Source organism: Trifolium pratense, linkage group LG4 (assembly GCF_020283565.1).
Source record: "Trifolium pratense cultivar HEN17-A07 linkage group LG4, ARS_RC_1.1, whole genome shotgun sequence".
Taxonomy (NCBI): domain Eukaryota; kingdom Viridiplantae; phylum Streptophyta; class Magnoliopsida; order Fabales; family Fabaceae; genus Trifolium; species Trifolium pratense.
In genome coordinates, this window is record NC_060062.1 from 57,500,062 (window position 1) to 57,513,968 (window position 13,907).

The following is a 13,907-nucleotide window of genomic DNA, read 5'->3' on the forward strand; positions in this document are numbered from 1 at the left end:
GCATTCCTATCCCCATATACATCCGAGGTGGTTCTAACCAAAACCTCATCGCTACAAACAACACATGGCATGCAGTGTTAGTTATTATGAAATGAAATTTCATAAAAAATATTAACAATTAATTAAAAAATAAGCTTTTGTATTAAAGATACACACCCTAGCAGTTTCTCATCATCTCGCATAAAGATGTATGCAGCAGTGTAAGAACATATGTCATTCAATGCCATCTTCCGAGTAGGTCGAAATTTCATAGGCATCCACTGTTATTAAATAGATATGAATTAAAAATCTGTTGTAAGTATACTGCGTTGTAATTATAAATATGGTAAATAGTTAGGGTTCGAACTAGTCACTACAAGAAAACTGCTTTGGAGCGTCCGCCTAAAACAGACGCTAAATACCAAAAAACGGACGCTACAAGGGTTTAGCGTCTACCTAGAGTCTGTGTCGTGGCGGACACTTAATTGCCTGAAGCTAGCAGTTGCGTCCAGCAGACGCTACTTTAGCGTCTGTCTTTTTAAACGCAAAGCTGAAGCTAGTGACTTGAATATACGGCGGACGCTATTGGCTAATATTAGCGTCTGCTTTTGTTAGATGCTATGAATTAGTTTTTGAATAATATAGTGTCAACTAAAAGCAGACGCTAATCTTAGCGTCTGCTTGTTTTAGATGCTATAAATTAATTTTTGAATAATATAGTGTCAACTAAAAGCAGACGCAAACATTTTTTATTTTTTTTTTTCAAATATAGCATTGTAGCTGATGGAAAATCAACAAACAATTAATATTAATGCAACTAAATTATAAATTAAATAGTTTTTTACTGGACCTTCTATTTATACCATATAACCATATATAATGTCAACAAAAAAGGTCTACATCCATGAAAATATAATCCACTAATAAATAATCCACCAAAATATCCCACAAACACTAGTGCAGAAAGGAGATACAACTACTGGCCAAACAGACTTTCCAGTCTCTGTGTTGATATTTATGGAGCAATGAACACGCTGATCCTTTCCAGATATATTATGTCCCTGTCATTGAGACATATTAAGCTACCATAGTGCAGACATAAACAACATCACTATTCCAAACTTAAAATATACAAACAAACTTGTACCTGCACAGTGCCAACAACCTGCACAACAGACTTGTACCGAGCAACCTTACAAGAAAACATCGCAAAAATCAACTCGATGCAATGATAACAAAAACATAAAAATATACAAAAAAGAGAATAAAACATAAAGGTTGGAACAATTATGTTCCTATAATTAACAAAATTTTAAAACGATATCTGAAATTGAATATACTCAATCACATTAGCCCTTACAGAACAATTTTAGGGACTAAATTGATCGACCCAAAAGACTAACGTGGTCAAGAATTTCAATTTCAGTGATCATTTTGAAATTCCATTCTTAAACATGACTGTACCTCTCTGTGTTTAAGGTCCAAAGTACACCAACCTTGGTAGCTTCTTTGAACTCCCTAAAATTCATAAAACATATTATGTAACTTTCAAATTGATCATAAGGTACTGAATTAATTAACTAGAGAAAGCCAGCACACAAGATGAGTGAGTAGTAATCAATTATTAGGCATAGCATACTCCAAAATAAGCAAGAATAAACATATGGTGATAATGATGATGATGATGAGAAGACAAATTTTTAAGTTAGCACACAAGACACTCTCTTCAAAACGACAGGAGACAAAGGGATCAGGGTAGACAAATAGTGAGTAAGAGATTTAGTGAGAAGATAGCTAGAAATTGTAAGCCTTATTTTGTATTGTAGTAACAATCTGCAAACACATTACCAAAATATTTCAAAAAAATTGATAAAACCAAACCTTAACCAAATATGCCAGCTACAGTCTCAGAACTCATTTTCTCATGCTCAAACTGCAATAATAGACAAAGGTCACATACTAGGCCTCATCCAGAAGAGAAATAACACAACCAGGTTTCTAAAGCTTACTTGAGAAGGTCATTACCAACCATGCCAGTTGCTACAATTTACTTGTAGTGTGCTGAGTAGCCAATGCAACTGATTGTTTCTGTTACCACTTAATGATCTCCTCAAGATAAAGTCCTTCAAAATAAAAAAAGAAACATTAAAGTGAATCAAGTTATTGATCAATTGTTTCCGGAATTCCGGTATATATTCAGTCCACATGATGACAGCCAATTCTAATCAAATTCAGAATATGGTTATTCTAATTATAATCAGCCAATTCACATAAAACACACAAAAGTACATTTACAAAAACCTAAAAGCATAGAAATCAAGCAAAACAAACATTAGTTTTCATTCTTCCCCATCCAGTCCTGATATTTTACTTATACTAAAAAGATTCCTTTTCAGAAAGAAGACAAAAAACTAAAATAAAAAATGCAATTGAAGTCAAGAACTTGTTTTGTGTTCCATGTGAACAGAGACTGTAAACTAATTTTGAAGTAATTTGATGACTTCTAATAGATAACTACATTAGATGGCTAAGAACCATTGTCATTCCCAATATGAACTTGTCCATTTCTTTCGTGAATATCAATGAGGGTTGGCTTAACTCTATGATGTTAATAGCGGCGCTATAGGCGCTATGCAGACCCCCTCCCCTCATCCTAAAAAATCAACCAGGTTAAAATATAGTACTTAAATTACCCTAACACAAAGTAATCAATTAAAATGAAAAAGAAACATTGAATATTACATGAATCGAAAAAGCATTAAACAGATAAAATTCAGTTTGATTTGGTTTCTGATACAAAAATTGAAACAACAAATAGGTACCTTAAGGCCAAGTAAGTTAATAAATTCGCTGGCCAAGTATGATGAATTCAGTATCAGCTGCTTCCACTATAGCCTATAATCACCCAAACATCAAAGAAGACCTAATTCATTATGATTCAGTGAAATCCAAATGCTAAAACAATTCAATTACACTTTAGAACACTAACATAAGTAAAATTAGGAAGGGATCAATTCGAATACACAGAGATGGAAACATATTTCACTTTACCTTTTAACATATGCAAAGGAATCAAACTGAAACCTAACAAAAGAAGTAAAATTAGAGCAAAAGAAGTCAAAATAGGAAAAATCAGAAAGGAACAAATCGAAACTGAAAGAGGTGAAATCCGAACAAATCGAACCTGAAAGCGTGCAATACGGAACAAATCGAAACTGAAAGCGTGAAATCCGAACAAATAAGAAAGTCAAATTAGGTCACGCAATAGCAATAGCTAGAACCCTATTAAGATACATTCACATGAAAGTGAATAAATTTAAGTGTAAAAATCACATTTAGAGACAAAATCACATGTAGAATCAATTCTAATCACTATTAGAAACACTAAACACATCAAAATCAATTTTAAGTCTTAAAGAATCATCTTTTGGCTCTCCTAACAAATTGAATGGACTTAAGTATGGTTGCTAAGATAGAGGTATATGAAATAGAGTAAATTAAGCATGTGATCACCGGCACAAAGATAGACAATTGACAAATCAAAATCAAAAGAAGAAACATAGGAGTATATGATATACGACCGATGCAAATATGTATTCATATTTTCCCAGCTTGACAAGAGATCTATGAAAGAAATTTACAACTTTTGCCAAGGTCTTGGAACAAATGCAATTCAAACAAAAAGTGAACAGATAGAACTTAAACAAGAGGGATTACAATACAACCAATTTTACCATTAAGCTAACAACTTAACAAGCTTGTTATATGTTGACTTTTTTGTGTCCATGATTTCAAAATTATATGCTAATATGTTATGTTAAGTAAGATTATACTGAGATAAAGAGGTTTAAAGGATTCAATGAATAATCAATTAGTATAGTATTGCTAAGATAAAGAGGTCCAAAACTAAGATTATGATTCTTCTTATCAAAATCTCATGTGAAAAAACCTAGAACCTCCTATCAAAATCTCATATCTCAAACCAACAGCGACATGATTCTTTCAACAGTAGTAAGTAGCAAATTTTACTTCTTAATAGAATTTATCATACCCTGGTTAGGAATAGATATCATAGCATCGGTAAAGAAAAATGCAAAGATAATTACCACCATCATCCGATCCATCCCTGTGTTGAACAAGAGACGTTAACCATATGATGCAAAATTAAGATAAGAGATAAATATTGTATTAGTGCAGGGTAAACTTTCATCTAGAGTCAGTATAAATTAAATGGACTTAATTATGGTTGCTCAAATTGAACATGAGCAGAAAGTTTGATTTTCATCTAGAGTCTTACTGTTGATGCTTATCTTATGATTATCATCATTGTTATGGTGAACCCAGTATTCAATAAACCCACACAGACGCACAATAACACACTTATCACACAATAATACAACACCAAAATACTTAACATTAGAAAGGCACCACAAACACAAAAGAACAGCAATAGTACGCAAAAACTGCAAAAAAATGAAGAGATGAAGTTACTTAACAGACAGTAATACAACACCAACACACTTAACATTAGAAAGGCACTTAATCGTTGGTAGTGTGACTTTGAGAGCTGAAGAGATGAAGTTACTAACCTTGTAACCACGAGAACGATGGATAATAACGGCGGAGTGATTGAGGTTGTTCTTCACGGATTAGGGTTGATGGAAGGGTTTTCTTCTTCCACAGCGGATTGTTCTTCGACGGGGACGAATTCGGAGGATTACGGTTGTTGAGACGAATTTGGTTCACCCATTCTGACGAATTCAATTCCGTTTACCCATTGTTGGAGGATTAGGGTTGTTTTCTTCTTTTTCTGTATTTTTTTGTCACTTCATTTTGTGTATTTGAGAAAGAAAAGCAAAAATATATCAAATGATATATTATTGCTCATTGCTGAAATAGGGAATGAAAAGAAAAAAGTGGGAAAATGAAAAATTGGGAAAAAAAATTGCTCTTAACAAAAAGTTTTTTTATATTTAATTTATTGTTTATTAGAGTCCGCTCCAGTAGACTCTAAGATGAATTTTATTTTATTTTTTATTAGTGTCTCAATCGTGTCTATCAAAGCGGACGCTATCTATAATTATTTAATTAAAATAAAGATTTACAATAAAAAGACAGTAGCGTCAGTCATACAGACTCTAAATAGACGCTAATAGCGTCCGCGTCGGGGCAGACGCTAATATTTTTGAAGCTAAAATGCAATTTTGTTGTAGTGAGTTAATACTTACTTCCGGAATATAGAAAGGAACGTCGCCTCCCTCGTATCCAACAGCACTTGATGGATGATAGTTTAAGTGAAAATCACGGTCGTCATCTTGTTCTGGCTGGCAGAATAGATTCCTAGTAATCTTATCATATTCATATGCATCAAGTAGGCTAGGGCCATCATGTTTGAGCTTCAGTTTTGGTGGGGCTGAAGTGTTGCCCTTGGTCATATGAATATCTGGCCTTGTTGGTCGTGTTGTGGTTTCTGCCTTTTTTTTACCGGCACGTTTACGGTCCACCTTTGGGGTTGAAGCAGTGGACTCGTAACCTTTTTCGTCGTCACTATCATCCAATTTTCTGCTAGAATTGTATCGACTGCACAAACATATTGAGTTACTAAGTATTAGTATGAAAAAAACTGAGTATCAAAAAAACTCATAAAAAACTCAATAAACCCACTATCATACATAACTTGTTTTATGTACTAATATTTAGTAAACTATTGTATTTGTATTTGTATTTGTTCATGTACTGTGAAAAATAGACTATGATAAAAACTCATCAAAATGAGTAAGTATAGACTATGTTAATATATAAACTATTGGGTTATATTCATAAATGTTGTGTGTTGTATAACTTTTCTCAAGATCTAAGCCAGGTTATGTACTAAAATTTCAATTTAAAGGCCAACTGTTGAAAATAAATTTTTTTTTGATTGACATAAAAAATAGATTTTAGCTGGAATATCATTGTTAGTTTATAACACAGCCAAAAGAAAGTACAACTAATGTAATAAACAAGATATGTAAAGCGTATTTACCTGGATGATAAGTCCACAATTGGTTTCTTGATGGTGTTTGTTCGAGTCTTAGTCTGGGAGTAGTGCTCCCTAATTTCAACAGAGTGATTGGTAGTGTTTGATGTCTTTTTAACCCTATGGTTGGTAGTGTTTGATGTGTTTTTAACCCTCTCCTTTGTTACATTCATTTCAGGGAAGGTTTGTTTGTAGTGTCTTCGTGGCTTAGGTGGAGAAGGCCTTCTCATCTTTGTGGAAGATTTGAATCACAATGGGGTGTATTGTTATGCAAAGCAAAAAAACCTGAAGGATATGTAGCAATTTAAACGCAAATGAAAAGCTTGGAAGGTGGGGAGTTAATGAAGTTAAAGGCAACTGAAGTTAAAGGCTTTGGAAGTTGGTTTACTTGGGGTGTGTACAACACTCAAGTGTAAAATTCTCACGGTTAAAGAGGCCTAGAATCCCAAAAGTTTTCAGTTTTTTGGTGTGCTCAATGTAACCTATTTTGGTTAAAAACAACATGTATTGTTGTGTTGAACAAAAGTCATGATTGATTTTATTTTTTATAATTTGTTTATTGTTGTTTTATTTGTGTATACATATAATTAATGGAAATCCCATAATTAATTTGTTCATTGTTAAATTGGAAATTAATTTTTAAAAATTCGAATTTTTTTAATTAATTAGTTTTGCAGTAATTTTTTTTTTTTAATAATTCGACGGGCTTATTTTTTTGTCTCATTTTTTATGGGCCTGTTTAATTGGCCTAATTTTTGGTACATAACTCGAATAACATAAAAATTGTGAACAAACAAGTGCTTAAGCATTCAAAATCACTGATAACTAATTAAGATAACTTGTGTAACAAGTTACCAATTGTCATTACATGATAAAATTGTTTGCAAAATACATACACCCAAACAAACTTCAAATATACATATTAAACTAAAAATACTAATACTAAAACCATTTTAAAGACATCATCAGCATAGTCATTTGCAGCTCCTCACAAAAAAAGTGTGGTCATCATAGATGCTACTTGTATTGAAGAGTAGGCGATCTCCGACTTTAAATCCGTTGATTCTGACAACCTCCCTCCAACCCTTCTTAATCCTAACCTCAAATGGATCCTTTTGGTACTCTAGCTCGCACTTATGCTTTTCGCGAATAATTCCAATCATGTTAACCTCATCCAACATAGTGTTCCACAAGTATTCCCCCATTTTTTCAGGCAAAATCTGCAACAAAAAAAAATAAAGAAATCAGTCATAAATTAATGAACAATTTCTGCAGTAGGAAAAAACTATAAAAATTGGATTGACATAACAACCAGATATGGAACAACTTCTGGATTATCTGTCATGGTCATTGCGAAGGTAACCGCTTTTCGAAGAGATCGCGTTTTCGTATGCCAAGTTGGGAATTTGTCCGGAGAAATTGTGCTGTCATTCTTAATGATCTGGAAGAGATTGTTTCCCAGGTATTTGAAGAAAATTGGATGGTGGCCATGAAAGCGGTAATGTTCTCTCAGCGTGGTCCAACCCGTGGTAATCCTAGGAACATCATCATCATTTTTGAACCCTACTTTGAGTTGAAGGCCTTGCGAATCAAACAGGTGCCAGTAGCGCCCCAACTCATTCCTAAATTGCTCATAAAAACTTCTTTCAACCTCACCCTCAACCTACATAATTAAACAACTAGAAATTAAATATATCATCCAAAACAGAACACAGGATATTGTTTCACTCAACAGATCAACAAGTTCAAACTGGGCTAAAATTGATACATTTTTCAAAAACAAAAAGTAAAAATACGAACAAAAAAGAAGATTCAAAAGAAAAGAGCTCTGTTTGTACGAACACAACATGCTCTGTTTTAAACCAAAAAAAGTAGATTAAAAAGAAAAAGAAAACATAACATGCTTTGTTCTTCGTCCTTTCCTTTCGATTTACTGTGTTTTGCGCATACATACTATTAAAAAAACTGGAAAAAATTGACAAATCAAATCATGAAACTTACCTCTCCTTTGACATGAATCGTCAAAAAAGACCCCTGTTCTTGTCTTTGAAGGATTTCACCAACAGTCACCACCATGTTTGTAGTTGATAGATGGATGGAGCGGAGAAGAGGAAAAAAGAAGAAGAAAAATTTCACGAGAGTAGAGGAAGTGATTTGATTCTATCTTGGTAGAAGGGTTTTGGGAGAAACAATGGTTGATGGACAGTTCCAATGTCCGTAATGATGAGTTTTGGTGAGCAAATATTAATGGTGGTGTTTATTACCAAGAATTGAACGGGTAAGTGGTGATTAATGAGTTAAACATTTACAATGTATTTGTCAACTAAAACCATCGATCTTCCTTCCATCTTCCTTCCATCTTGTGAGATTAATTTTTAAAATAATGATTTTTTTGATTTTCCAAAATATATAACACAGTAAATCGACTACCTTTTCAATAATAATTTTTTTGATTTTTATGATTTTCCAAAATATATTAGTCAAAATATATTTTAGGATATTTTAGTACCAATATAATTTTAATTTTTTTTGATTTTTTAATTTTATGATTAATGGAATTGATTTTAAAAATATAACGTTTCCGGAGAGGTGATTATAGTCTCTATCGTTATCTTTTACCTCATAGGCAATTGTCTCGCCCACACTTTTCAATTTTTTTTTTTAAAAAAAAAGAGGTGATTAATGGAATTGGTTTTCAAAATATAACGTTTCCGGAGAAACAATATAATTTTAGTACCGGTCGTAAGATTAGGGTTAACGTGAGTAACTCATAGTTAATCGTCTCGACCACACTTTTCATTTTTTTTTTATTAAAAAAAAAGAGGTGATTAATGGAATTGGTTTTCAAAATATAACGTTTCCGGAGAAATAATATAATTTTAGTACCGGTCGTAAGATTAGGGTTAACGTGAGTAACTCATAGTTAATCGTCTCGACCACACTTTTCATTTTTTTTTTTTAAAAAAAAAGAGGTGCTTATAGTCTCTATCGTTATCTTTTACCTCCGATTAATGGAATTGGTTTTCAAAATATAACGTTTCCGGAGAAACAATATAATTTTAGTACCGGTCGTAAGATTAGGGTTAACGTGAGTAACTCATAGTTTATCGTCTCGACCACACTTTTCATTTTTTTTTTAAAAAAAAGAGGTGATTAATGTAATTGGTTTTCAAAATATAACGTTTCCGGAGAAACGATATAATTTTGGTACCCGTCGTAATATTAGGGTTAACGTGAGTAACTCATAGGCAATCGTCTTGCCCACACTTTTCAATTTTTTTTTTTTAAAAAAAAGAGGTGATTAATGGAATTGGTTTTCAAAATATAACGTTTCCGGAGAAACAATATAATTTTAGTACCGGTCGTAAGATTAGGGTTAACGTGAGTAACTCATAGTTAATCGTCTCGACCACACTTTTCATTTTTGTTTTTTTTTTTAAAAAAAGAGGTGATTAATGGAATTGGTTTTCAAAATATAACGTTTCCGGAGAAACAATATAATTTTAGTACCCGTCGTAATATTAGGGTTAACGTGAGTAACTCATAGTTAATCGTCTCGACCACACTTTTCATTTTTTTTTATTAAAAAAAACAGGTGATTAATGGAATTGGTTTTCAAAATATAACTGAAATTCTGGCACACTAGTGTTAAGATGTTGTACTCAACGCTTCACCACTGTAAAACACTTTTAATGCGTGAACCAATGATCCAACATCCAACAGCGCATACAAAATGAATAATAAACTTAACAAACTGAAAGTAAATTAACACAGTAATTTGTTAACCCAGTTCAGCATAAGCCTACTCTAGGGGATACCAATCCAGGAGTGAATCCACTATGATAGTATTAGTTTGAAGCCCTCAATAAACTTCTCGTTTATGACTTCTCACCTAATCACCACCTGTGCTATATTCTACCTAAGACACACCTAGGTATGAGAACCTCCGCTCACCTCCTCTTGACCACAGCCACTGTGATCGTACTTTCTAGATTTAATAGGTGAAGACACACTTCATAAAACACACACACCACTTCCGTGCTTAAAAGCTTTGGAATGGTATACACACACTATCTCCTTGCTTAGAAGCTCCAGAGATATTACAATGCATAGACACACAGTTCCTAGTCTAGTGGTAAATCAACACAAGACTCAGAACACAATAGACACAATACTAAAACCTAAACTCACGCTTTGTAAGACTCAATTCTGGTTTCAGTGATCTGAACAATGGTGTCAGCATCCTTTAAATAACCTACACTAGCATGGGCTAGATCTTCAATTAGGCTTCAATAGCTCAGCATGATCAAAGGTTCCTTCAAGGAATAATCTTCAATTAAATGTTTTGTTTCCTTAACTGGAAGATCTGATTAGCAAACAAAACTGGGTCACGAGATCCATTATTAATTATACGTGACAGCGCTCCTTATCACATACGAAGATTTATTATGGATTCCATATTTAGAATTTAGGCGCGAGATCTCAACATACACAGGCCCGGCCCACTGGATGTGGTATCCAATGTTGAAGCATTGTACCCAACATCTTGCTTATACTGGATGGTGGAAGCATGTAGTTCCACATCAGGAAGGATCACATGTTTTAGCAAAATGAGGCCAACCATACAACACCAACAATCTTCCCCTTTGGCAATTTTTGGCTAAAACATCCTAAGATTATTTCAACCGTTCTAGAGAGATACACAAGCTACCTTTCTTCAACTCAACATAGGCACACAGTCATGAAGTAAAGTAGAACAGTTTAACATGCTTGTTTTAATAACCCCTCATATAAAAATAGCATATTTATTATGTATCAAATTAGAACTTCAGAGGCATGCAACAGCGAAAGGACAAGCACAAGTAGCCTCACAGGAATTTGCCAATAGAGAGTATAAGATTCTCATAAAAGAAACACTAGGGAAAAATAAATTCCTCCAATAATAAATTCTCAGGAACAGATGATGCTTCAACATGCAGTAGCACATTGTGTGCTTAGCAAAATAAAGTATTGCTCCCCCTCAATAGTAGAGGCGAGTACCAGGTTCATCTTACTCCCCCTTAGTTCATGCATAGTTTTATTCAGATGGTCCAGCATCTGATGGCACATCATAGCTCAGCATCTATTATGGCATAAGCATCTATTATGGCATACAATAGCTACTCCCCCTTTTTAGCCACAAAATAGACAAAATGGGAACTGCATAAAATATTATCCAAAGGCAGTGCAGATAGTAGCAGGACATAAAGTGCAGACAAAATTATTACACACCATGCACACTAGGTGCTAAATACAGGGCTCAGCCCACAGACTTGCAAAACAAAAATCCAGAAGAAAAAAAAACACATCAGAATTACACAGAAGCACTTGGGGAGGAATCACTTTCTTCTCCTTCAGCATCTGAGTCAGCTTCTTCTTCACCACTAGTACCATCATCACCTGCATCAGCTGCTTGAGCTGCAGCCTCTTCAACCCTGAGAGCATGTATCATCCTTTCAAACTGCAACTTCTTTTCATCTAGCTCCTTACAGTTTGCTTCCAGCATAGCAATCATCTCCTTCCTTGTCATAGGAGTATCAGCAGCAGCAGTTGATGGTCCAACAATATCTGGAGCATGCTGTTTACTGTACAGCTTCTGATGAATGGCCAGAGGAGTTGCCCTTTTCTTAGCAGACTCACCCTCATGCCTTATATTAGGATGTTGGGACAAGATGATGTCACAGATCAATGTTGGAAATGCAATGGGTTGCTTGGTGACAGAAGTCTTAGCATGCTGCACAACTTGATTAAAGATATATTGACCAGCATTAAATTTTGCACCAGTACCAATCATGTAAATGAGCTTACCCAGACTTGTAGCAATATCGGATGCATGTGTAGTAGGAACCCAGTTGACAGATGCAATACGATTCAAAATGGAATACTTTTGGGTCAGCTTGACTGCAGGTACCTTCTCCTTCTTTGGCCAGGTTTTCACTTTGTCAGCTGTGATGGTTTTGCATACCACATTGTCAGATACTTCTATGTCAGGATGAGGATCATCTGAGTTACCCAGCACCTTGTTGATCACACTTGGAGAGAATGTCACACATTTTCCTCGAACAAATACCTTCTGAAATTCTTTGTCCAAGGGATTGTCACAACCTATAGGAATGTTGACAACAAACTCCCTAACCAGCTTCTCATAGCAAGAGCCTAAGCCCCACACAGTTTTGATCAATCCAGCATCATTGATCAAGCTCACAATCTCTTCACACTCTAGAATATCTTTGCCTAGTTCCCTCTCCAAAGCCAATCTTCTTCTGCATATTATTCCCCATCGTTGAGCATAAGATGGAAGATGAAATGAAACGTTATCACAAGGAAAGTCTTCAGTGTCAGGAGCAGTAACTTGAGGCATAGCCTTCTTAGCAGTAGGCTTGATGCTTGAGTCATCCTTTGCAGCTTCAAAATCAGAATCACTTAATGGTGCACTCTTCCTTTTCAGCACACCCTTTTTCTTTTCAGAAGGGGGTACAAACTTGCTCCATCCTTTCTTAGGACCATACTTGACAGGCTTCAGAGTAGTGTCCTTTGTTTTCTTGCTGACAGCAGGGGTAGTCATAACAGCAGGTGCAGGTGTAGTAGTCCTGCTTCTCAGTCTTCTCCCAATTCCTTTCTTAGTAGGTTGAGGTTGCAGATCTTCTTCATAGGGGACTTCATCAACATCTACTATATTCTGTTCTTCATTGGTGGTTTTCTCAGAATTCTCACCAGTTTCATTTTCTGGCTCAGAATCAGCCACATGTTCAGGAGTATTTTCTTTGTTTACTTCCTCTTCAGTGGAAGCTTCAGTATTAGATCCACTGCCAAACGACCCAGTGGCAGTGTTAGCATGTGGGCTAGAACCTCTCCTTTGGATGCTTCAACATCCTTTTCAGTATCAGTTGGTACAGAGGGTGGCTCAACACCGGTTGGCGCATCGGACACAACAACTTTTTCTTGGGGTTTTTCAGTAACATCAGTTATGACATTCGTAGGAACTGCCATATTCTCAGGACCACTAGGATTATTGGTCACAATAACATTCTCAGCAACATTTTGGGTTTTTCCTAGGGTTTCAACAGAAATAGGGTTTTCCTGTGCAGAAGGGGTTTCTTGATTGACCTTTTCAGAAACAGACTTAGCACTTTCTTCATTATCTTTACTAGACGATTCAACATTCGCATTTTTGCCGGAGGCAGCACAATGCGATTCCACATTCGCAGTTTCAAAAGGATTCTTACTCAAGTACAGATCAGACATGCTCAAACCCCTTTTTACGGGAGATTGGGGTTTCTTCTTCTTAGATTTAACAGTATCAGATTTAATTGAAATAGAAGGAGACGATTCACTTACTTTCTTAGTGGATTTTGCAGATTTCTTCTTCTTAGAACTAGTTGCAGGGATGCTTGATATGGGTGTCGCATTGACCACAATAGTTGCTTCTTCCTTCTTCGATTTTGATCTTGTTTTCACAGTATCAGCGATTTTGTTTTTGATCTGAGCAGAACCGGAAGATTGAGACATTTTCACAGAGAATTTGTTGAAGTTTTTGAAGTTTTTGATGATTTGAGATGATGACTTGAGTTTGCAGATCGCAGCAAGAAGTTTAGAGGAAGTTGAAGGTTTTGAAGAGAAATAATGATGATATGAGAGTTGATAGCGTGTGAGTGGGAAGTTTAGAGGAAGTTGAAGGTTTTGAAGAGAAATAATGATGATATGAGACATTTTCACAAAACGGTTGCGCGCACATAATGCCTTAACTGCTATAACTCCTCATGTAGGCAAATTCCCAATTTGCCCCTAAGCCTTTCAAACTGAGTAGCATCTAATGCTTTAGTAAAGATATCAGCTACCTGTTCTTCAGTTGCAACATGCTCCAACTTCA

The 13,907-nt window shown here is 35.0% G+C and overlaps 1 protein-coding gene and 1 long non-coding RNA gene across 4 annotated transcripts; both read right to left on the reverse strand.

Moving 5' to 3' along the window:
- Window positions 1-803: 803 nt before the first annotated feature.
- LOC123924160 lies at window positions 804-4,829 on the reverse strand. Of its 3 annotated transcripts, XR_006814628.1 has the most exons (10): window positions 4,569-4,828; window positions 4,031-4,105; window positions 3,164-3,194; window positions 3,031-3,063; window positions 2,802-2,874; window positions 1,989-2,102; window positions 1,861-1,912; window positions 1,444-1,497; window positions 1,127-1,171; window positions 804-1,040 (listed from the first exon to the last, which is right to left on the reverse strand). It is a non-coding gene; the product is annotated as an uncharacterized LOC123924160 (long non-coding RNA). The 3 variants fall into 3 exon arrangements; XR_006814629.1 differs by lacking the exon at window positions 4,031-4,105 and having other exon boundaries at window positions 4,569-4,829; XR_006814630.1 differs by lacking the exon at window positions 3,164-3,194 and having other exon boundaries at window positions 4,569-4,829.
- Window positions 4,830-11,277: 6,448 nt separating this feature from the next.
- On the reverse strand, window positions 11,278-13,546 carry LOC123923012. The gene is made up of 4 exons (XM_045975661.1): window positions 12,887-13,546; window positions 12,491-12,812; window positions 11,429-12,442; window positions 11,278-11,309 (listed from the first exon to the last, which is right to left on the reverse strand). The coding sequence occupies exons 1-4, from the start codon at window positions 13,544-13,546 to the stop codon at window positions 11,278-11,280; spliced, it is 2,028 nt and encodes a 675-aa protein (XP_045831617.1).
- Between the last annotated feature and the right edge of the window lie 361 nt (window positions 13,547-13,907).